The following is a 25,712-nucleotide window of genomic DNA, read 5'->3' on the forward strand; positions in this document are numbered from 1 at the left end:
CCTGTGTCCATGCTTTCTATTCATGTTTTATAATCATATCTATGTTTTATAAACATATATTATATGTTTATAGGCATAAACATAATATTGTTCTGTTTTACAGGATTTCAAATTGCAAATAAATGACACAAATTCTTTTAATTCTTCAGATTACCCCAAGAGAAAAATCTCACTTTGTTCAAATTTTGAGTGCCTTTTCTGGCATTGCTAATTGTTTTTTTTTTTAATTTTTTATTATTTTTTTATTTTTTTAAAAGATTTTATTTATTTATTTGTCAGAGAGAGAGCGAGCGAGAGCGAGCATAGGCAGACAGAGTGGCAGGCAGAGTCAGAGGGAGAAGCAGGCTCCCCGCAGAGTAAGGAGCCAGATGTGGAACTCGATCCCAGGACGCTGGGATCATGACCTGAGCCGAAGGCAGCTGCTTAACCAACTGAGCCACCCAGACGTCCCCTAATTTTTCTTTTAAGAAAGGAATAGCAGGCTTCAGGCTAGAAGCCTGGAGCAGGCAGCCATAAGCAGAATTAAATAATATTGCTTTATTTCCCATTATATTTATTTTGATGGTTCCTTCTATTTTTTAGCAAGTGTTGGTACCTTTCCAGTTACAGTAGTGATTTCTTTATTTGTATATTTATTTGAGAGAAAGGGTACATCCATGCCAGTGGATGCGGAGGGGGCAAAAAGACAAAAGGAGAGGGAGAGAAAATCTTGAGTAGGCTCTACACCCAGCGCTGAGCTCATTGTGGGGTTCATCTCATTGCTCTCAGATCATGACCTGAACCGAAATCAAGAGTCAGATGCCCCCAAACGACTGAGCCACCCAGGCACCCCTGTTTCCTTTTAAATTAAATGAGAAAAAAAGAAAAGAGTTGCTTGAAAGAAAAGAAAAATATCAAGTAGATAATAGTATGGGAGGTACACAGACATGACAAAAAATTAGAGGAGTTTGTATTGAAATGGCTGAAATTTGATACACACTTGACCTCAAGGATAACGTTCAAGTTCCTTAATGAGACAGGAGAAGCTGACCTTTGCTTCCTTTCTCAGTCTAGTTACCACTATTACCTCACCTCCAGCACAAACAGCTTGGAGTTTGCTCCTTCCATTCCTAGCTGAAGGGGCCCTGACTATGGTAATCTCTCCTTTTATGGTATTTCCTGCACCCATCACCAACCCCCACCTCCATTTGACTCTGCTCATCCAGTCAGCCTCTATTGAAGCCCTCCCCCACTTAGTACCCATTACTGTACTGAACATACAGTCTTCCAATTCTAAATCCAAGGGTAGAATTTAGTTCCAGTATCATAGCATCATCCTGGCCTGAGCAGCTGCTCAAGATGGGAAGAAAGGATGTTTCAGATAAAACCTGTCATTTAAGATGAAGATGTCCTTGGAAAAAAAAATATTTATCTCATTTCTCATATGTTTGAAGTTTTAAAACTAGTTATGTTCATAGATCTAACTACCTGATCTTAATGATTTCTTTCAACATTGAGAGAATACATTACTTTGTCATCTAGATTAAGGGTAAAAAGGGAAAAATAAGGACCATGATGGGAAGTACCATGATGGGAAATGACAGGTTTTTTATGTCATTTCAACATCACTCGGTGGCTTCTTGCTCCTTACTTAAGCTGGATGATTTCATTAGAAAATGAGAGATCAAATCGAGCATTCTGAACATAAGGCATTTAAACATTTGACATTTTAAGGGCAAAAGCTCCTAAATAACTGTGTGGCCATTGAGATGTTGGAACAATTTTCCAGTTTCATGTTCCCCAGTGCATATAAATAGTTCAATAATACTAACAACAACAATAAAACACAGCGCATAGCGAATGCTGTTTAAAAGTGTTCCATGTCTGCAGTCATGATGAACTAACTGCACTGACTTCCGTTCATTCATTCAAAAGTCTTATTTTGAAACCGATATTCACACCACAGGATTCCAAAGCCCTCGCTGCACTTGGCCAGATGTAAATTGTCATATTAACAGAGGTGCAGACAATGCTTTCAAAACTACTGCTGTATTTGGGGAAAAGTTGAATTTTAGCATTTCTCCCTATGTATTTCGCGTGGCCAAAGGAGAGGGGAAGGGCTGTGCGGGGGGCTGGGGGAAGTGACTTCATACTTTTGATTACGGAATGTCATGTTTGCCACTGTAAACGTTCAGCCTTTAAGAGAGAAAGCGGGTGGAGGGAGATCGCTCTCACGCCCTGCGTTTTGTATGTTACATCTTACCCACCAGCCAAACTTTCTCCATCAGTCTGAGTAGGTCAGCGGCGGAAATGCTGCCTGAAAGGGAAACTCAGGGTCGGGAGGCGGCGTGTGCTGCCTTACCCGGTGTTGCCGTGGGAGTTACCTGAAGCACTCAAGCTCTTGCACCCAGAGAAAAAGCTTCTCGTTTCAATTCGGTCGTTTCCGTGGGGAATTGCAGTACGGGCAGGTCCTGGGTGTGGCGATGCCAACCGGGAACTCAGATCTCCGTCTTCCCGCTTCTGGCAAACCTTCCCAGCCCCCGACCGGCAAGCGACCCGCCCGCGACACCCGCCTTCCGGGATCCCGGGGGTCGCTGGCGGACGGACCCCGCCGCCGAAGCAAACCTCTGGAGTGCAGAGTGCGCTTCTCCCCCATTCGTTCCACGCCTGGAGGCGGATCCCCTTCCCTGCACATAAGTCCTTATATGCACCGGTTGCACCAGCCCGTCTTACTCCAGCCCCACAAATAATTAATGGGGGAGGGAGGCCCGTCGCTCTTTTTCCCCCCTCTGAATTTGTTCAGCGCTAGAGCAGCGAAACCTTCCGAAAAACCCCCTGATGCGATTGAGAGCCATTGTGCTGCAGTGCACGAATTGGACACACAAAAATAAAGCCCCTTTGCCCCTACGATAAGCGGGCCAGGGTTCAGGAACAGCTTTTCACATCCAACCAGATTAGCCTGCAAAAGCCTGGGCGGAAAGGGTGCGTGCCCCTCCCCCACCCAGGCTGGTGCAGAGGGACCGGGTCAGGAAGCGCGGCCTCTCCCCAGTTGGAGACCACGCCTCCTCCGCCTCCCCCCCACCGTCTTTACTCCTCCCAGGAAGCGGTGATAGACAGTTCTGTGTGGTTCTCCACCCCCACTCCTACCCCCCTCCCAGCAGAGTGGAGGAGTTGATGTGTCTCATTATAACAGCCAATGCAGCCGCCATCCACGCACAAGCAAAGAAGCATGTCCCATTTAAATACACCCACGCAGCCCCAGCGCCCTTAGCAGAGCAGGGCGCGCAGCCCACACGCACCGCGGCTCCGGGCTTGGAGATCCGCGCAGGTTGGGCTCCCGGACCCGGCGGACCGAAGAAGAGCGGAGGATAGGGATCCGGTGCTGTGGGGCCGGGGTGGGCGGGGGAGGCTGGGCCCCGGGCCTCTGGCGCGACACCCGCATGAGGACGCGAGTGAAATAGACCAAGGTGGAATTTCCAAGGGAGAAGCTTCAGGGTGGTTTTGGACCATTTCTCACGCGAAGATATAGACATGGCGAGCGACTCCCCGGCTCGCAGCCTGGATGAAATCGATCTCTCGGCTCTGAGGGTGAGCAGAACACGTTTTCTGATTTCTTTCCAGTGGTTTGGGTCGGGGTTGATGGGCTCGGGGGGTAAACTGGGGCCGGCATCGGTGGGCAGAGATGAATGCGACGTGGAGGGAACCTGGCTTCTCGTTCTGATTCGGGGTCTGCTGAGGTGCTCTTGGCTAAGCCTCCACGCAGGGGCTGTGCGGTACGTGTCCTCCTTCGGTTGTGGCCAAGGCTCCCCCGAGAACCAGTGGAGCTAATGCCAGTCTCGTCCTAGACCGGTGTAATAGCCGTAAAAATGAAATGCAATGCTCGTGGTGTGTGTGTGTGTGTGTGTGTGTGTGTGTGTGTGTGTGTGTGAGCGCGCGCGTGGTATGCACACACGCCCCGGACGGTCACCTCGTGCCAAGGCGCGAGACCCCACCGTCCCTTTTTGCAAAAAGAATAACGGCAGCGTGAATAAAGGCACTGGCCACTCACTTTTTCCAGCTACCTGCAGGATGACATTGTGAGCCCGACTGTCCCCACGAAGCCGAAGCTGCCGCTCCAAGGGGACAGCTATTGCAATGCTGGTCTTGTAGATGGCAACTGCCTCCTCTACCCCCTTTCCGCCTTCCGCGCCGCGACTCCCTCTCAGCACTCTCTTCTGTGCCAGTCTGCCACTCACCTTTATTTATGGTTTAACTTAGCCCTGCCTGTGCGTTCCTACTTGGTGCCTCTGACATTTCAGTTTTATGGCTGAACTTAAGCAGGTGAAAGGAGGTGTTCTCAGATTTTCCCCAGTCAGACCGGAACTCCCGTGAGTGTGTGTGTGTGTGTGTGTGTGTGTGTTCGTGTTCGCTCTGTGTCTGTGGTCAGTCCTTTGTAGAGAGCATCTACTTCCCTCCAGCCCCGCGGGTTTGCGTTTACCTTCACGTGAATTGCTTCAGACGCCTTTTCATTGTATTGACTAAGACATCACTGCTATAGAATCCATTTTGCTGTTGTTTTGAGATCAGAATCCCAGGAATCCCAGTGTAGCCTCGACGACTCCCCACCCCCACCCTCGACTCCCAGCACACTCTTTCGGGGAAGGGGGCAGAGCTTTCTTGCCATTTTAATTAGATGCTGCCTGCCGAAAAGGGGGTGAGGGGTGGGGAAGGCGGCAGCAGCGTTGGGAGGGGGGGCGCTGAGAAGAATTGGATGCCAATTTAAGGATGGCTTCTTCCTCTCCTGAGCCAAGAATAAAATTAAAAAAAAAAAAAAAAACAACCACATAGATACTTGAAGCATGGGGGGCTGTTGAGACCAAATCGATGGTGTCTGTCCATATAGACACCCAGGATGGGTGAAGCTGAGAAGTTCACACGCCCTCCTGAGGCATACATTGTTAGACCGGTGCTAAATCTTGGGATAATAGACCTGAATCTTCATTACTTCTCCTGACACTGCCTCATTCTCCACGGTTATTTTAAAGAGCTACCTTTACAGTCAAAGTGGTACTTTTTCTTTAGTCTCATTAATCCTCTCTCCCTACACAGCTCCTTTTTAACTTCCCCTTCCTCTTTTTTATCCAAGAGGTGAGGTTTCTGCAAGGCAGTCCAGGGGTTGAGAAGGAACACAGATGCCATTTGAAATGGCTTTTTGATCGTTGGGCAGCAAAAGCTCATTCATGTGATATTACAGTAAGCTGTCTATTTCCCTGGCGCAGAAATGCCACATTCAGAACCCACTGCCCCCTGGGCAGCTGGGCGTGGGGGTTGGTGACAGGGTGGGTGCTTTGGCTAAGACTGTGGTTTCCTGCTTTACAGACTGTGTGTGTTCATCTGCCCTACTTTCTGCGCTGGGAGTTGCTGCCAGCGGGTTAATCAGGTGGATGGATGGCCCAGACTACAGGGTAGAGGAGAGTGGCAAAGCCCAGTAGGGAGTGGGATGGGGGGGGGGGTAGGGGGAAAGAGTCTGAACAATGCACAAGGCTTGTGGTTTTCCTGAGCTAGAATCTCGTCATTGCTCCTCTAATGGAAAGCGCTCCGATTTTTTATTTGGGCTTGGTCAGAGGTGTCACTTGTGGGCTTTTTCCTGGGGAAGGTATCCTGAGATATGGAGCACAGAGCCTGCAGGCTCGTGAGCAACCACGAGTGCTCACCGGCCTGCCTGGAGTGTGATTCACACACAGGAGGCCTGTGCTCCAGAGATCTGTATTTTGAAAAGATATCTTTGCAGGCTTCACTGAAATCGCTCTTTGTGGCCTGGGCTTAGTGCTTTGCCTCTGTATTTCTGCCTGCAGGAGGTGTGTAAAGAGGGAGGGCCAAGGCCGGCTCTGGAGATGGGAACTGCTGGCTGGAAGACTTAAATGCAGATGTAGTGACAAATGCCTCCTGGACATTGGGGGGGTATGGCCAGTCTTGTAGGGGGTGAGGTGTGTAGGTTGGCCCTTGAGTCCACAGGCCATCTAGGTGATCTCCACAAACCAGAGGGCAGATAATGTCTGTCTTCCCAAATTAGGAGAGGTGGGTTTATCTAGATGAGAGGTCTCATTTGTTCGTAACCCCTCAGAAAAGCCTGCCTGCTGAGAACCTGGCAGGGAAAGCCTGACCCCTGAAATGCAGCCAAGGTCAGTGGCATCTAGGAGAATTTGCTGCAGCCTTAACCAGTTCCTTGCTGTTTCCGTGGTTCTTTAATGTACACAATCAATGCTCTTTTTGTAAACCCTGAGCTCAGTGCATTAAAAGCAGATCCTGTCTGGAGAGGCCTTTATCCTTCTCACTTTGGGGGCTTATTGTTCTCAGCCAGTGATCCCAGACTGGACCCAGTCTAAATTTTCCCCAAATAGCAACAATGCATAATTTAAACCAGAGCAACCGGTGACAGCACTGATCATTTAAATTATGCAAGATTTGGATGGTTTTAGAAAGTAAGATAAAACAGCATCCTCTTCGGTTAGCAAAGAGATGATCTGAATCCATTTTTATTATTCCCAATTTTTAGAGCTCTGGAGATAAAACTAAGTGTTGGAGGAAGGGGATGACTTCATAGACTCCGAGCTGAAAGAGAATTGGAGAACCCTTAGCCACTCCCTTCATTTAATACTAAGCTGAAGCCAGAGAGGTGTAGTTGTTGTCCAAGGTCACACAGCTCTGTCTGCCCTGGGGTGGGGGTGAGAGAGGTAAAAAGGGTGGTTTGGGGAGAAAAATCTAGGTTTCCTGACTTCTCACTCAGGGCTCTTTTCTCTAAGGCACACTGTCTGTGGCTGAATCAGAAATCAATAATACATTTTCTGCCTGAGCACCAAAAAATGGTAGAGAGGAATTATTTCACCAGAGTCATGGAATTGTATTTATCGAGACTAGAGAAACTGCTTCATGCAGGTAAGCTCCTAACACATAAAACTGTGGAGCAGTAAGGTACCTTTGGAATTCATCTTGTTCCAGCCTCCCCCACCCCAATTCTTCCCCTGCTGGCAAATGACGGTCTGAATCATCTAGGACAGATGGTTGTCCTGCATAGTACTCTCTCTCAGTTACCCATCTCCAGCTGAATTGGTCCCATGGGGTCAGTCTGGACATGACATTATTCAGATGTCTCTGCATGTGAGGTTTATAGAGCCTATGGATGTTTTGCATAATCTATGTGGATACTCATATATAGTGTTATGGTTATAAACTACCCGTGTGGGTGTATGAAATGTGTGTATACAGACATAGGCTACGGAAAACAATCTACTCATTCAAACTCAAGGCTTGAGTCATTCTCCCTTCAAGACATCACAGTATTAAAAGAAATGAAATTTGCCACTGGTTTGCTTTATTACATATGAGGTGAGATCAGCCCAGAAAGCTTTTTGGGGATTGGCATATATCTGAGTCTGAGCACCTTGGCTGTCCTTAATTTGGCCCACGGAGGCAGGCATTCAAGGCCAAGATTGGCTGCTGCTGACTTCATGCTCTAAGTTTCTGCCAGGACTCGCACTCACTTTTCTGTGTGAACAGAATTAGATGACCTCCGCTTGTCTTTCCCCTGCCCCTCACTGCCTTCTAGGCCCAGCTATTTCTTTGTCCCTTAAGACCTAGATTTAAGAACTGACCTCATCTGGAAGACTTGCACACATCTTTCCTGCCACACTTTCTGTCCTGGTGTTATAAATGGTGTGGGGATTATTTTCTGCCTACTTAATGAACTCTGGCCTCATGAGGTCGGAGGTTAGGTCTTGCTCGTCTTGGAGTGTGTAATTGCAGTTAGTTGCATAAGCAGATAAATGCACAAATTAGTGAGTAAGTGAATGGCGTGGACTGAGCACTGGGCTCTGTGTCCGTGTCATAGTAGTTCCATGACTCTGGGTAAGTCCTGTAACCATAATTCATTTAAAAATGGGAATGATCTTGGGGCGCCTGGGTGGCTCAGTGTGTTAAGCCACTGCCTTCGGCTCGGGTCATGATCTCAGGGTCCTGGGATCGAGTCCCACGTCGGGCTCTCTGCTCAGCAGGGAACCTGCTTCCTCCTCTCTCTCTGCCTGCCTCTCTGCCTACTTGTGATCTCTCTCTGTCAAATAAATAAATAAAAATCTTTAAAAAATAAAAATAAAAAAATAATAAAAAAAAATGGGAATGATCTCAACCGCTTGCTTTCTCATATGCTGGCTTCAACAATCAAAGTGTTTACGGCAATGCTGTGAAAACCATAAAGCACTACACAAATATACTATTCCATGATTAAATTGAATTTTATGGGAATCTTGATTCTACCATTTGATGCCAGTGATTCCACTTAATTGAAAATGATCCTGAGAAAAAGATATCAGAAGGTCTGGCATCTTTCTAATAGCACCTTTTTTCTTTTTATGTGTCAAGATGACCTTGTATGTTTCTTTGTGGGCCTGGGTTGACCTTTGCCCCAGGGTCAGCATTCATTACTTTTTTTTTTAAAGATTTTATTTTTAAGTAATCTCTACACCCAACATGGAGCTGAAACTCACAACCCCGAGATCAAGAGTCGCATGCTCTAATGACTGAGCCAGCCAGGCGCCCCTAGTGTATTTCTAAACCGGTGTCAGGTATCAGCATTATTCATTAAAACTTTCTTCTTTTTTTCTTCTCTTTCTCTCTCTCTCTTTTTAAACTTTTCCCCCTCTTTATGGATTATCATAATTTAAGTAAAACAACATTTATTATGCCTGTGCCTTTTCAAAGTTTGTGTTTTGGGGAGGAGAGTGGGCACCTGAAATGATAGAATATTTGTCTTGTATTTAAAGCCTTCGGGTCAGAGGTCTCACGGGGTTAAGAAATCTTAAAACATTAATACCTTATCCCAGAGCACTTAATTAAATTTGGTCTTAAATGAGAATTTAGTGAAGTTGCAAGAACTCTAAGATGACAGTATCTTAAAGTAATATCAGAGTCTTTTTAAAATTAGGTACATTTTTTGTTTTTTCGAGATATAAAACAGGTGTTTTCTCTGCCATGACATTGCCTCATAATGAAATAGTGTGTAGTGGTAGTTATCAGAACATCAGAGAAATGTGCATAATCATTTTCAGTGTCCATTACTAACTGGAGTAATCTTGGTACAAAAGCGAATATAAGTCATTATTTGCTGTTTGAGTAACTGTCTGCTTAGGAGGTCATAGAATATTTTCTTGACTAAAGAATACCCAGCCTTTTTCCTTCACGAAAATAGCACACTGCCTGCCACCTTACCTGTAAGGCTCTTTAAATCTCGTCATTTTGAGTCTTCTTGCTGTGTCTCTGTGTGTCTGCCCTGGTATTCGTCTTCCACGCCCTTCTCGTCCGTTCCCATTCCTTCCTTCAGGGGGTACGGTTTGAATGTCCACCTGGCTTTGAGCTACTGTGATTGGATCATGGCTGCCACGCCCAGCTGAGTACCCCCGGTCTCTGAGTCTGTGATTCTGAGGGAATTGGGGGTAACTTAGGGTTTGAAAAATGCTTTTGTGTCAAATTGGTTCTTCCATATCTGTGGGGGAAGTAGTTGCCTTAGAACAGGGCCTGAACTAGCAGTGTGCTGAGAATTCCAAGAAAATCTGGGTGATATTTTTTGAATGAAATGTTATTCTGCTCATATAAATATAAGGTTCCTAGAGGAGAGAGAGGGAGGACTTAAATAGAAAATGTTGGATGAATTCCGCTTGTAATTTCTTTCATTCTGGTTGGAAGCTTATTTCCCTCTAGAGAAAGATGATTCGCTCTCTGCTTTTTACACACCCAGGCTGTTCTCCAGTTGTCTCTAGGGGTGCCTGGAAATTCTTGAAACACATTTGATTTCACCCCAATCTTTCATGACCTTCCTTACTGTCTCTTGCCTGAGGCCTTTTGCTCCATTCCTCTCTACAAGCACTTCAGGGATGGTCCCCTGGGCAGCAGCCGTGACAAGACTTGCTTCCCGAAGCGTCTGCCACCAGCCTTCTCCCGACTAGATTTTCTGTACCAGTCCCTGCAGCCACATTGCTCTTCAGGCGGCGCATTTTCAGTTCCGGGATTTCTTATTCACGGCCTTCCCTGACTCCTCACCGTCTACAGACCCACGCCTGAGCTCTTCAGCACAACAGTCAGGCCAGCTCTAATTCCGCTGGGCTTCCCGCCATGCGCTGCGGTTCTGACTACCAATCCTTACTCCTGCCACAGAGAACAACTTCCTGCTCCCCATGGATGCTCTTTAGCCGGTGCCCTTTTCTGTACCTACTAGCTTAACACTAAGCATTCAACTGCCACCTTTCCCACAAAATTGTCCCTGATTTCTCCCAGGTAGTAGTAGCCATCCCATTTGTATACCCTTTCAAAACTGACATCACACATAGAACTTTCTATCCTGGGGGGCACCTGCGTGGCTCCGTCAGTTAAGTGTCTGCCTTCGGCTCAGGTCTTGATTGTAGAGTCCTGGGATTGAGCCCGCATCGGGCTTCCTGCTCAAGAGGAGTCTGCTTCTCCCTCTGTGCCTCAAATAAATAAATAAAAATCTTAAAAAAAAAAAAAAAAAGAACTTTCTATCCTAGTTCTGTTCACTACTAGACAGTCAGTTGCATGAAGGCAGTGCATAGATTTGATTTTCTTAGGACTTGCCACCAGGATGGCCTTTGGGGCTGCAGAACTCTTTTTGGTGTATGGCTTAGTAGGTTTTTTTTTTTTTTCTATGTGTAGGTAATTAGGTACCCCTTTTTCTCCTTAAAGATTTGTTTATTTATCTGAAAGATTGAGGGAGCGAGCGGGGTGGGTGGTGGGGAGCGAGGGAGAAGGAGAGAGCCTCAAGCAGCCTCTTTCCTAAGTGTGGAGCTGAGGTGGGGCTGGATCTCAGAACCCTTAGATGACAACCTAAGCTGAGACCAAGAGTTGGACACCCGACAGACTGCACCACCCAGGTGCCCCGCTAACCAGATAGCGTTCAAAATTAAGATCACATTGTTGAAATTATCTGCAACCTGTTTTTTCAAAAACTTGTTTTCAGTTGTTTCCTGCTTTTGTTTGTTTGTTTATTCATTTATCTATAAAGTCAACTCTACACAGGTGTGGGGCTCAAACTCATGACCATAAGATCAAAAGTCCCATACTCTACTGACTGAATCAGCCACGCGCTCCTGCAACCTGTTTTTTAAACTTGATAGTCACCCTTTTTGCATGCTGTTAATGTTTTTCTGTAACATAATTTAAAAAATTCTTTGCCATGGGGAATTTTAAACTTATGTGAAAGTCGAAGGAATATTGGAATGCTCATACACTCCTGGTGGGAATGTCAAGTGGTAGAGCCCCTATGTGAAAACGGGTGGGCAGTTCCTCAGAATGTTAAATGATAGAGTTACCATGTGACCCAGCAATTCCCCTCCTAGGTGTATACCCAAGAGAACGCAAAACATATATCCAAAAAAATATTTGTTTGTAGCATTATCATTCATCCTAGCCAAAAATGGGAAACAACCCAAATGGCCACCAACTGCTGAGTGAATAAATGTAGTGTATCCGTACAGTGGAGTATCATTCATTAGTGAAAGGAAGTGCTAATACGTGCTATAATATGGAGGAACATTATGCTGGGTGAGAGAAGCCACACTCAGAAGGCCACATCTTAGAGGACTCCATTGATTGGAAATGCCCCAAATAGGCAAGTCTATAGAGAAGAAAAGGGGTTTAATGGTTTCTAGAGCTTGAGGGGAGGTGGAAAGGGACTGCTCATGTTTTAAGATTAGGCAGTGGTCATGGTTGCTCAGCTCTGTGAACATACTAAAAATCACTTGTTCACTTCAAAAGGGTGAATTTTGTGGAGTGTGAATTTAATCTGAATAAAACTGACACATAAAATAGACTGAAGAGTAGAATGAGCCCCAACTTAACGATGATCCGTTCATACCCAGTCTTGTTTTATCTACAGCTCTGTCCACTTCCTCCCCCATATTATTTTCAAGCATCATATCCTTTCATTTGTAAATATCCCAGTATGCATTTCTAAAAGATAAACACTCTTAAAAATACATCACCCCAATTCTATTATCATGCTTCGTAATTTAATATTTCTTCAAGTATTCAGTCAGGGTTCAAATTTCTAATCATATGTTTTTAATGACTGCTTAGCATTTTATTGTGGGGATGAATCTTATTATATTTAACCAATTCCTGTTGATGAACTTTTGGTTATTTCTTGTAGATAATGTGTCAATAAACATACATCATCTTTGTATAGGTCTCTGTGTCCTTAGAATAATTTCTTAGAAGTGCAGTTTATGATGAGATGTAAATTAGGGATGCCTGGGTGGCTCAGTTGGTTAAGCCTCTGCCTTTGGCTCAGGTCAGGATTCCAGGGTCCTGGGATTAAGTCCTGCATTGGGCCCCTTGCTCATCCGGGTACCTGCTTCTCCCTCTGCCTGCCGCTAACCCCTCTGCCTGGCGCTCCCCGCTCTGCTGGCCACTCCCCCTGCTTGCGCTCTCTCTCTCTGACAAATAAATAAAATCTTAAAAAAGAAAAAAAAGAAAGTGTGTAAGTGACCTCTAAGTCTCTTGATACTGTCAGATTTCCTCTAAATTTCCTGTGAGGTAGGCATCTATCATTTATAGGTGAACACATGAGGCTTAGAAAAATCAATTAATTTACCAAAAGTCATAGAACTACGAAATGACTGCACTTACAACTGACCTGCCCCAAAGCCACTGCCAATAGTGACTCACATGGCCATTATTTGCCCAGTAGACCTTGTCAGGACATCAGAATTATCTGATGTATTATCTCCCTAAAGTTCTCAGATTTCCCAGAAGCCTCTCTTTTGGGCACAACCTCTCTTTGATGAGCTTATGGTGCTTGAGTGTTATTAGCTTGTGATTTTGTTTTTTAAATAACCAAGGTCAGTTTAGAATATGTTAATTATTCTTCTTCTTGCCTTGAAAATGTGAAAACATAAAATGTGAACCCTTTGGGGATTAGCAGTGGTTTCCTTGTACACTGGGTACAAGGCATGTTTTCTTTCAATCTGTCATTTTCTTTGGAAAATAACGTGGCAGGTGTTTCTGGAAAACTTGTGGAATCGGCCTCAGAGGTTTCCATTTTTTTTTAAGAACTGCAGACCACTGATGCAGAGGCCAGCAAGATGAACCAGAAGATATGTTATAGCAGGGGGCCATGCTTGAGCCTTTATCTGTCAGATAATTATCAAAGTCAAAATCTCCAGTTGTACCTTCTTTAAGATGGTTATAGATATTTTAAGATTACAGTGGAGAAAATGGAAGATGCAGCTGGCAGCCAGAAGGGTAAAGGGCCTTGCATTTTGGACCACAGTCTCTTTTCCGTTTATAATAAGGTAAGAAATTATTAAAATTGACACATCTTTGGGGGTGTCAGCTTTGTGGAGGCTAGCTGCCTTCTTTACTAGATTTTATACCTTAACCTTTCATTTAAAATGCTCGTAAATTATTCATGCCTAGGATGGAAATCCAGAACTTCACTTGGACATTGTTTTATCATTTCTACGTCTACACTTTTTTTTTCTGTTTTCTTTTGTTTTTTAATTTTCTTTTAACTGCCTGTAATTAAAATATAGCAGTGTGGTGGGTGGAATAGGTTGTAAGCAGTAATTGCAAACTGTATTTAAATAATAATAATAAAAATTAATAATAATACTTAGCATTTATAGAGCACTTAATATCTTCAACGTACTTGCAAACATTATCTAATTAAATACCCTCTCTGATTATAATTTGGACATAAATGCACTTAAATTCAGAACAGGGTCATGAGAAACGTATGCATTGGTAGGTTAATGTTAGCCATTCTTTGAAAACCTATGCAATGATCAGAGTTCGAGCTTGGGATTCTGTTAGACTGGTTTTGTGTATCCTCTCGTTAAACCTGGTGACAGGTTTAGATTAAATCTATACCTTGGTAATGCCTCCGCTTACTTTCTGATCATTAAGAACCGAGTGTTATTCATCGCTCTGGTCCTTACAGACACTAAAATACATACAACATCAATAAGCTTTAAAATGGGCTTCCTCGCTGCATTTCATGTCCTGGCCTCTGATGAAACTCCCATTAGTAAGTGAAATGAAGTGAGGTCGTGCAAGGAAGAACGACCATGCATCGCGGTTTAGTAATTTCCATCTGAGAAAAATAGATTAAACTGCACAGTAGGATACATCATAAAGAAATGCACTGGAGAAATGAAACCTTTTTAGCTCGACTGTACTAATGACTTCTTGCTGTTTTGGACACGTGTCTGCATACCCTCCCTGCGCACGTCTGTCCTGTGTTGGCAATTTCGATAGAGTTTGGAGCGAGGACCTGTGTGGCTTTCTCAGTAGGAAGTGGAGGAGTCTGCCCTTGGTAGATTTTTAGTAAATGTTATCCTGTGCATTGTGATTTTACTAAGAGCTGGTTGATGGGTTCACTGCCTCGACAGTGGTTCTCAAAGTGGGGTCCCTGGAGCAGTAGCGTCACGCTCATCTCTTAGGTCCTGCTTCTGTGACCTACTGAATCAGAAACTGGGAACGGGACCTGTGCATGAGGAAGCCCTCCAGGTAATTTTGATGTACTTCGTAAGTTTGGAATCACTGGCCTGCATTTTTAAAATTCAGCTTTCTTTTTTCTCGTTTCTTTCACGCTGGTTCATTCATTCATTCAACAAATATTAATGGAACATCTACTGTGTGCCTAGCATTGTGACGCTGAGAATTTGGTGAAGAAGACACATGTGAACACGGTCCTCATGGATCTTGGTGCCTAATGAATGGGGAGAAGCATATGTTAAAGAAATAATTGTAAGAATGACTTACTAAATACAGGTTGTTTTGGAAAAACACAGCATATCCACAGAAATTGGAGTATGCCTGAAAATGTTGCCGAGTAGAAAATAGTGATTTATTTATATAAGGTAACTGGAACTTTTTCATAAAGGCGTATGGCTTCAAATTGTGGAAGACGCATACTTTCAGGAATATGGAATTTGAAACTTCACACTAATATATGCATTTGAATTGTTTGTAAGCAAGAACTGCAAAAGTTGAGACACTTTCAAGTGATAATCCTGGACTCTTTTTTGCATTGCCTTTTTTTTTTTTTTTTATTAGCAAGTTTAATTCAGGGAACAGAAACCCCACCTCCACCATCTTTTTGGTGCTTATTTCCTGTTTTCCCTATGGACTGGTAGGGATTCAGTTTGAAGCCCCAGGAGGTGCTGGTATTTGCATAGAGGCAAAAAAAGGAATCCGTATTCACAGCTCCTTCAGCTCTGCTTTTGTTTGAAGCCTGAAAGCTTGGAGTTACTTATTTTGTGAAAGGAAAAATGAAATGGACTTTTGTAATCTAGGCAGGTTAAAGGATATGACTTTCCTTATAACAACAATCCATAAACATCTCCTACCTAGCTACCAAGTTGTCCTGTGCTGTTATTTTAATCTGTAATTCTTAGATAAACACACTGCTTATGGTTTTTTTTTTAAATTTGGGGTTGTTAAGGTAACTTTGTATACAACTTGATAATGAATATGTATCAAAATTTTATGTCACACTTACTGCTGGGAAGATGCTTTTAAGAAATTGAATTCAAAGACCCCTCCCACCCTAACCTTTAGAAGGCCTATTTTAAAGGGAAAAGTTACGAGATGATCATCATTAGCCTGGATATAAGAAATACCTAGTTAAAGATTATTCAATTTTTATAATATTGCAGCTAGTATGGGGGTGGGGCAGATCCATCTGTTTCAGAAGAGGTCTTAATATCATTGAGATATCATCAAACTGTGCAAGCATTTTAATCAGGAGTGTTAGCGACTCTCTAGTTGGGGTTAATTGCCAGTGACTCTGTGTCATTCAAGAAGTTCTTCCTGGGACCAAGTTTGGGAAACAGTTTTCTGCAGTGGTGGTATCTTACACCCAAGGAAACTATGAATTTGACATGGCTTCTTTTCAGCCATCTATCTGCATGGGTGAAAGGGTATCATTGTTAGGTCAAAGCCAAGTGCTTGCTGTTCCTAAAAAGGCACCCCTCTCTTTTCTTTACCTTAAACTGGTGGCTCTAGCACCAGTCAGAGAGAACTGGGTTCTCTTCTCATGTGAATAAACAAAAGCCCTACGGAGCTCCCCTTGAAGCCCAATACCCAGATGCTACTCTGAGAAAGAACACTGCACACACTTTGGTCAGAACAATATGTATGTTCTCTCGGTGAGTATTTTAAAGATGTAACTCGCATTGGTATTGTAGTTATAATTTCTTGAATATTAACAGTTTTTATTTTGGGAGGAGAACAGATGTAAAAGTGAGAAATACAGAAGTTTACACATTTTGACAGGGTGGGGCTGGGGAGCTGGGGAGAGGAGGAAGGAGGAACACTGTTTCTTTAAGACCATGGTAACTCAATCTTAGTTACTCCTTTGTTTTCCTTGAGTGACTGAAAATTAGCTGGGGAAATCTCTTGGAACCCAACCAGCTGGGTACCTAGATATCCACTTAACTGGTGGCCCCAGAAAGAGTGCTCGCCCTTAATTAGCTTAGGTCTCTACATCCGTAGGAACAAAGAGGGTCTCTCCCAAGGAGGAAGCCTCTCTGTGAAGAGAGGGAGACGGTACACATTCAGTGAAGTATCTGTGCCATTAAAAGTAAAATGTGAGAGGCGCAGAGATCCCAGCCCCAGACACAGGTTTTTTTTTTTTTCATGATTGGAAAATGTAAATGGCAGAGGTTTGAGAGCTTAGTATCCCTCTGGTGTCTGAACCAAGTCCCTTGCTTGTTCTCTGGGTGCCCACCCCCTCCTTTAATTGGGGAGCGTGTTCATAAAAGGTACTTGGGGTTTACAGAGCAGCAGGGGCATTACTGTGAGTATTCTCCCCTTGAGGCCAGGTCTGTTTCTTTTCTTTTCTGGAAGCAGGGTCTCTGCTTCCTAGCTTATCACCTGATCCTCCGCAAGTTGCATCAGATTTAAAGCAATAGTTCCGTGACCTTCTTTCTGGGTTCCTGCCTTCTGTAAGTTGCTGCTTGTTTGCAGGATTCACAATTAGGATTTTGTCTCTGCAGAGACTCTGTTTAGTGTGCAAAAGCCCATTTTCATTTGTCGTGCTTGGTTCCCTGATAACTCCCCATTCGACAAATAGTTTGGTCAAATTTTCTGTGACCATTTATTAAGGGATTTCAAGCATGGTTCAAATGACCATCTCTGATCTTTTCTTTTCTAATTTTTAGTGAAATTTGGAATGTGAATACATTATGAGGCCATGCGAATCTCACAGTTCCCAGAACAGCTAGTTAAAACCGTATCCATGCTATGCTTCATGCCATGGAAAACGTAAATCTGATTTTAAAATATCCCCAAGAATGCGGATACCCTGGAACTCTCATACTTCGCCGGTGGGATTATAAAATGGTTAAGCCACGTTGGAAAACAGTTTGGCTGTTTCTGAAAAAATTAAGTAGACGTTTACTCTATGACTCAGCAATTTCACTTCTGAATGTCTCTCCAGGAGACAGGCAAACATATGTCCAAGCAAAAATTTGCAGCCTGAATGTTCATCATAGCCCAAAGTGGAGACAACTCGAGCGTCTACCCACTGATGAAGAGGTAAACAAAATATGGTGGAATACAATGGGGTGCTCTCCTGCAGTGGGAAAGACCCAGTGCTGATGGCGTGCTGCGATGAGGATGGTCCGCTCAGTGAAAGAAACCAACGCAAAAAATCACATAGTGTATGATTCTATTTATACAAAATGTCCAAAAAGGCAAATCTGTAGAGACAGAGAGTGGATTAGTAGTTGGCTGGATGAAGATAGAAGAGTGAAGGCACATAGGCATGTGGGATCTTTTTGAGGTGATAGGATATGTTCTCCAATTGGATGGTGGTGACACAAGTGAATTTTATGGTATGTAAATTACACCTTGAGAAACCTGTTAAAATACCCCGTGCCTGAGACACTGCTTCACAGCTATGCCAGCTCCATACACCATGAGGCCAGGCTCGCCTGTCAGGCTGCTCTGGTATCTCTAGGAAGACCATCTCTTCAAGAACTTGAGGGATGGGAAGTCTGGTCCAGTCTTCTGCCTTGTACTTACCTTCATGTCATCTCGTACTCTATGGATGCCTCCTATTTTATAAATGTAATTGTAGGAATTTCCTTTAAGAAAAGGTGGCTGATAACTTCTCTCCCCTCCCAGAGAAAGGACTAGAATAGCTATTCCAGTCTGAAGCCATTCCTTACTGAACCGCTTTCCATTCTCTCCCGTGTGTCTGCTCACCCTTCTGCTAATCCGTATGCTGTTCCCCCTGCCTCGAAGTCTTCTCCAATCCCAATGGTTCACAGATAATTTCTTTGTCTCTTCCCCTACCATTCTCCCCAGAGGAAACTGTAATTTCCACAGGGCAGGTCCTGTGTTTTGTTGATCTGCCTCTATTTATTAATGAAATGTATGACTTCTCATGACTTACAGCGTAAGACTAAACTCCTTAATTTAGCAACGCCTTTGATGGCCTCACCATTCCCTACTTTTTTTTTTTTTTTACAATATCAGCAATCTCCACCTCCTCCCTCTCCAGGGCCTTTCAAAGCTTAACAAGTTGTGGAGTGAGTTTAATGGGTTGCAGTTGGCTTTTAAAAAAATTAATTAGACTAGAGTAGAAAACTATTACTGTGCATTTATTGTATATACATGTGTATTAAGTTACAGCATAGAATGTATTTCTTACAGGGTAAGGGCACTGCAAGGCTGAAGTTCACTGCTCTGGCTTAGGTCAGAAGACTGTACACCTAGAGGGAATTCAGTTTGCAAATTCTAGTTCAGTAATCCAGCCCGGGGCCCACAGATTTGCAGCTCTGAGACCCACACCCAGTTTGGATGTATGTGTTCTGCATTTTAAGAACCTATAAGACACCGCAGTCGCTGATGTCCCCCCTAGCCGACTGCGGCCTCCTGTTGTCTCTGGAACACCTTCTGAGAGCTGGGGGCACCGCTGGGGCCCTGCATACCTCACCCTGGCGAACATGAGATACAATCCGGGTGCGAGCTGCAAAAGTGTGTACTGTTGCTCCTCCTGCTTGGGGTGCCTCAGACCTCACCTTTGCCCCACCAACTCTGTAGTGAGATCTATTCACCTCTCAGAGTTTCGCTCGGAGGAATTAGACACGTCTTCTGCTACTTCTCATCCAATGACATTGGGTGTCTGCAGAGAGACTGGAGGAAGGCAAGACGCTACAGGGAGCTATGATCACTTACCTGATAACAGGAATTCTCCAGCATGGTGGCAGCGGAAGAGCTGAGCTCTGGGGGTGACAGCTGAGGACTGAAAGGGTCATTCCTCATGGAGGAACAAGTTGCTGGATGTTGCAAGAGCCACTGTGGCCACAAGAATGCCCTTTGGGGAATGTCAAGAGGGGAGGGAATGGGAGCTTGGGAACTTAGTGAAAGTAGCAGAATGGGGTGGGGACTCAGAGCCAGTTACCACTGAGGTCACCCCCCAGGTTCACATGGGCTTGGGTAGTATAAAAACGGAGACAGAGACAAACTACAGACCTGTCGAATTATGCCCGGGAAGACTGGAAGGAGCAGTTTTGTCCTGTGTGCCCCAGTGAGGTTAGGAGGCCTTCTCTCTGAGCAGCTGGGGGATGGGGTATAATGTTCCCTAAACAGTGGAGACTGAATCCATGTTTTGCTTTTGGGGTCTGCGTGTGTGCCAGGTGCTGAGGGAGGGGCTGGACGGCAGACGGCACAGGCTGCCCTCGGTTAAGGCAGAGATCTGCTCCTTGGCTTTACAATTCCCAGAACATGAGTTTCGGGTCACAGTGACACATGGGAGCACCTGACACTGTTCTGGAATATAGTTTACTTATTAATAATAATGATGCCAATATTAATAGCTAATGTCCTCTGTGACCACTTGCCATGCGTGAAGCGCTAGGCTCCTTATTTTTAAAAAGGTTGGTCTTATTAACACAGTCAGATTTTGTGGTATGTGCTATTCTTTTGTAAGATTTCATTTATTTATTTGAGAGAGAGAGCACATGTGGAGGGAGGGCCAACGGGAGAAGGAGAAGCGGGCTCCCCACTGAGCAGGGAGCCTGATGAGGGATTTGATTCCAGGAGCCTGGGATCATGACCTGAGCCGAAGGCAGAGAGGCTTTAACCCACTGAGCCACCCAGGCACCCCTAAATTATAAACTCTTAAGGACAAGAACCGTGTCTGGTTTACATCTGTGTTCTGTAGAACGCCTAACACATAGTTCAGAGTAAGGTGCATTTCTGGAGTTACTCTGTTTGGATCCTGCGTCCCCACCATGCACTGAATGGATGGGGGACTGGCTATCAATTTAGTGTGTTTCCAGCCTTGGAGAGGAGGGACTGTGATATCGGGACATCAAAGCACGGTGACTCCCGAGAAATTGAAAAATCCATGTCCCAGGCAACTGTGGGACTTCAGGTTGGCATGATTAGAAATCTTCCAGGGTCCTACAAACTTTAATGGCAAGAAGCAGAAAGGGGCTCTGAGATGGCAAAATGACCTGTAGTTATTGCTTTTCTATCTCCCCTCAGATGTTAAAGTGGTTCATTAACAGAGCAGACTGTAAACCTCTTTATAAAACCAGGCTCAGTGAATTGAGACACGGGTGAATTTTTATTGTTAACAAGCCATGGTGCACATTCAGTGGTATTTTCCCACTTTTGTTCCGTGGACTCTAAAAGGTACTGCCTATGGGCAGCTTCCCCAGTGACTAGTGGGAAGGCAGGGTCAAGGATATTATGTTACGTCATGATGCGGATGGCTAACTAGCCAAAGGGCTGGTTATCAAGCCCCTGGATTTCCTCAGCACCTGTCATTTATGGCACAGTTGTCGGCACTCCCATCTATCGAATGAAGTCATCTGGAACCTTCCAAGTTGACTTTTGTGAGGTGTCTGTAAAGGTTCTCTGTCCCTTATCCAGAGGCATCAGGTGAAGTTCAAGGATCTCCCGTTGGTGTGGCCGCAGATGATACATGAATTTCAGTTACATAATAGAAGTTGGGAATGATCGAGGCTGACCTTGGCTGCAGACTGGCTCTGGCCTCCTTGACTGTTGTGGGAGGGAGTTTCACACATGCTGGGCTGGCCTGAGACAGAAGGAAGCACTCGGCCATTCCGCAGAGGTTAGGGGCTTGAGTACTTGGTGCAGCTGTAAATCCCAGAGCATTTCAAAAACAGTCACAGGAATTAGCCTAGAATGGAGTCTCTGGGGCACAAGGAAAGAGCCCCTTACCTCCACATGTGCTGATACTTGTCTATTTCTTTGTTTTCTCTTTAGCTTCTAAGCTGTTGAGAGCTCCAGTGAGTGCTCACTGGCTCTTGCGGTTCATTTTTTATAGCTGTAGGGGGATAAGGCCCATGGCCATTAACTGGCATTCTGGGGACAGAGCGAGGTGAACGGGGAGATTTTTCAACATCTTTGAAAAATGCAACTCAGTGACAAAGGCGATCATTGTGTCTCTGTGTACTTCACTGGGTAGAACCTGCTAAGCTTGGATACTTTTTTCTTCAACAAATGCAGACGTTTGCACTTTCCAGTAATTAGTTGATATGACTGTAATGGACTCTGGCTTCGTTGGATAGAATCTTTGGAATCAAGTGTATTAAATTGACTCTTCCTTTTCCAGGTAATAATGAATAGAAATTCCTGCTGTACATATAGAATTAGTAGATTCCAAACGTTTTAAGGCTTTGGGGTGGTAATAAAAGAAGAGGGGAGCGGGCACAGATACAGTCGCACTTGATTTCATTCTTTTGGAGGTGTGGTGCGATTCTTGGCAAGCCTTGGGGGGAAATGAGCCGTGGGCTCTGGAGGAATGTCGACAGGGACAGGATGACAACGGTGGACACGATGCCTATTCTGATGGGGATTTGTGCTGAAATGTTCAACTCTTCCACCTGTTCTCAGTCCTTCTAAAATCAGGGGGTGGAAATGAATGATGATGGCCTCCGGGCTCTGGTTAGGTTCCTCCAGGTGCCACTTTGGCAGTGGAGTCAGCCGGAACGTTTTTGGCAGTTCCGCGGAGAGTAACCTATAGAGGCGGTGACCATGACACAGTCGAGGCTCCTTGTGGGCTCATGGCTTATCTCATTTGTCTTCGGAGTTACAGGAAGTGAACTGGCTTAGAGGTTACCTTTGAGGTCAGACTCTGCATTTGGGCTCTGGCACTACATCTTAAAAGCTTTGCAACTTGGGGCAAGTTATATAAATTCTTTAGTTTTTTTCGACACCTGTAACATGGAGATAATAGTAAGACATGGGGATATTGCAGGAATTAAGCATCTTTTATGTAAAGTACTTAGGACAGCATTTGCTGTATTGCAAATGCGTGATAAAATTTTCAACACGTTCAACACCAGCATTGCTTTGTTTAAACAACTGGTGAGCCCACTGTCAATCTGGGGCCGTGCAAGCGATTGGGTGTATGTAGGCTTATAATGTATATAGGCTATGCCTTCAGGGAGCTCCAAGAGTAGCGGTAGAGGCAGACATAAAAACAGATGTTTGGTGGAAGCCAGCTGTATAGGGGAGAGGGAGTTGGGGGAAGTAGACCAAGATGGCGAGCGGGATGTTTCACGGGGCTGAAATAACTTAAAGCAGTTTTCACTGGTTCTGTGTAGGGAGCTGCCATTGGTGCCAGATACTGACATGGATGAAGTGTGAGTTGTTTCTTAGAAGTAGCCTTTGCATCTTTCTGCCCTGCCGTCCTTACCCCACAACAAGCTGAATTATTCCGTGCCTGGATTGTTATCTCTTTCTCTTCCATTTGCCACGCCCTAACTCTAGTCTTTGCTTCTTCAGTCTTTTTCACATGGGATCATATATGAAGTGTTGTTTATTAATAAGCAGGAGTGTGTGTGTCCTGCTTTGTATAAGGAAGCCTAAATATTGCAAACCAGTATGGAACTGAAAGCAGAAAATGCCTTTTAAGCACTTTTGTTTCCCTCTTGGCAAATCTGTTAATACAAGGCAACACATTAGTAGGCCAAAGGATGTTAACCTTGGGATCATTTCAACAGATGGCAAACGGCATTGGTAAAATTGAGCTGTCATTCTTGATTTAACCTCCCTGCTCCCCACCAAAAATCAACTATTTAAAAAAAAATTCTATTTATTTATGTGGAGAAGTGGGATGGACAGAGAGGGAGAGAGAATCTTAAGCAGGCTCCATGCCCAGCACAGAGCCCGAGGTGGGGCTCTATCTCACAACCCTGAGATCACAAACTGAGCCAAAATCAAGAGTTGATGCTTAACTGACTGAGCTCCCCAGGCACCCCCCCCCTTTTTTAAAAGTAAGCTCTACACCCAATGGGGGGCTTGAATTTATGACCCTGAGATCAAGAGTTGCATGTTCTACCAACTGAGCCAGTCGGTGCCCCATTCCAATTGCTCTTATTAAACTAAGAATAGGGGGATTCTTTCTAAACTTGGTAGAGAATGTGTCTAAAACCAACAGCTCACATCATCCCTACTTATCAAACACCAGAGGTTCTCTGTGTGGTGGTACTGTTGGTTAACTACCTATGAGCCATTCCCATTTCCTTTCTTGATGTCAGTGCTCTGAATCTGTGTTGATGTTTCCCCTTCTCACATTCTCAGAGGATGTGGACACCCCTCCCCCCCACACACACCCCTTGGCCCCAGCATGGAGGAGGTAGACTGGATTAAGGATTAGATTCCATTCTTTTTGTTGATGAGTTTAGGCAAGTTCTGTGACACAATTGGGCTGATGAAGGAATCAGGGGGGTTTGTGGGAAGGGTACCCTCACTTTTACAAGTAAGTTTTTAAAAATGAGACTTCCCCTCTTGTAGACTTAGCTAGTGTGTGTAAGACCATGATACTTAGTTGTGCTGCAGCTATCTGACAATCATGAAGGGAAAGTCTGGAGAACCACAGAAAAGCCGATTTAGATCCCTACATTGTTGACTGAGTAGCTGGATGAATCAACCCTAGAACTGTCCTGACTCCAGAGTTCATAGTACATTAGCTAACAATTTCCTCAATTTTTAAGCCACCTTAATTGTGTCTTCTTTTATTGGCACTTGTAAACATCTAAGTGATACACTTGTAAACATCTAAGTGATACACAGATTTTTCTCGACTTACAATGGAGTTACGACCCAATAAACCCATTGTGAGTTGGGAATATCATAAATCAAAAATACACTGCTGAACATCCTAGTTTAGGCTAGCCTACCTTACCCGTGCTCAGAATACTTGTGTCAGCCTATAGTTGGACAAAATCATCTAATGCAAAGTCCAATTTTATAATAAAGTGTTGAATATCTCATGAAACTGATTGAGTGCTGCACTGAAAATGAAAAACAGACTAGTTGTATAGATACAGAACGTTTGTCAGTGTATTGATTGTTTACCCTCATGGCCGTGTGTCTGAGTGGGAGCTACTGCTTAGTGAGACTGCCCAGCATCATGAGAGAGTATTGTACTGCATATCGATAGCCCAGAAAAAGACTGAAATGCAAATTCTAAGTATGGTTTCTACTGAATGCATATTTTTCACACCATCTTTAAAGTAGAAAAATTGTAAGTCAAATCATCGTAAGTCAGGGACTGTCTGGTACATTCCTTTTTAAAATCAGGTATCATATAAAGATGTCAGGGTTAGGATAAGGACCAACAGTAATATATACTCGTCTGGAACTTTTAGCCGTTGAAATAAGACAAGACTTGAAGAAACAAGAATTACAAGTATTAGATGACAGTGATGTTTTCATTATTTACAGCTAATAACTTAAACTTAGGAGAATCAATTGAAAAAAATAGAGCAATAATAATTCAACAGTATGGTTGGATATAAAATAAGTATACCCAAACCAATAGCATTCTTATTAGAGAACCAAAATAAGCAATTAGAAAATGTATTTGAAAAATGATATCTTTACGATAATATCAAAAAATATAAAACTTCTAGGAATAAATTTAACAAGATCTTTGTATGAAGAAAAATTTAAATCTTAACAAAGGATATACTGAAGACTTGAGTAAATGCAAAGATATCCTTTGTTCCTGGATAGGAAAACAGTAATGTAAGGGTGTTTATTCTTCATATATTAACATGCGGTTCTAATAAAAATATCAAGCAAGAATTTGTTTTAGGGGACACCTGGGTGGCTCAGTTGGTTGGGCAACTAACTGCCTTCGGCTCAGGTCATGATCCCAGCGTACTGGGATCGAGTCCCACATCGGGCTCTTTGCCCCGCGGGGAGCCTGCCTCTCCCTCTGACTCTGCCTGTGCTCTCTCTCTCTCTGACAAATAAATAAATAAAATCTTAAAAAAAAAAAAAAAAAGAATTTGTTTTAGGATTTTACAGAATGATTCTAAATTTCATCTGAAAGAATGATGAGACAAGAATAGCTTCCCAGTCTTCTGGTATGATTTGTGTTTCTGTCATTTGTGTGCATCATATATGTCTTATTGTATCATTTGTTATACAAAAGTTTTAAGGGTTACAATTTCATAGTAAATTATAATTTTTATAAACACAAAAACACTCTATCCCAGGTGATGGCTTTTCTTAGAAATTATTATTAATTATTATTTTTATTTTAAATTACTTTTAATTTGAATTCCAGAATAGTTAGCATATGTTTCCATTGTCCAAATAGTGATTCAACAATTATGTACATTAATCAGTGCTTTCCTGAAGAAATTATTTTTGTTTTTTTAAGAGTGTTTCTTTATGCTTGCTTGATAGTT

At 43.8% G+C, this 25,712-nt stretch overlaps 1 protein-coding gene across 5 annotated transcripts in view; it reads left to right on the plus strand.

Moving 5' to 3' along the window:
• Nucleotides 1-3,126: 3,126 nt before the first annotated feature.
• Nucleotides 3,127-25,712, plus strand: part of TNIK (TRAF2 and NCK interacting kinase) — a 380,511-nt gene continuing 357,925 nt past the window's right edge. For 3 of the 5 annotated variants that reach the window (XM_059163480.1, XM_059163481.1, XM_059163482.1), the window contains exon 1: nucleotides 3,128-3,567. In XM_059163480.1, coding sequence (XP_059019463.1) covers nucleotides 3,511-3,567 — 57 coding nt within the window. In that variant the 5' untranslated portion in view covers nucleotides 3,128-3,510. Of the gene's footprint in view, nucleotides 3,568-25,712 lie in introns of all 5 variants that reach the window. The other 2 variants (XM_059163479.1, XM_059163483.1) reach the window with 1 other exon arrangement.

Source organism: Mustela lutreola, chromosome 2 (assembly GCF_030435805.1).
Source record: "Mustela lutreola isolate mMusLut2 chromosome 2, mMusLut2.pri, whole genome shotgun sequence".
NCBI lineage: Eukaryota > Metazoa > Chordata > Mammalia > Carnivora > Mustelidae > Mustela > Mustela lutreola.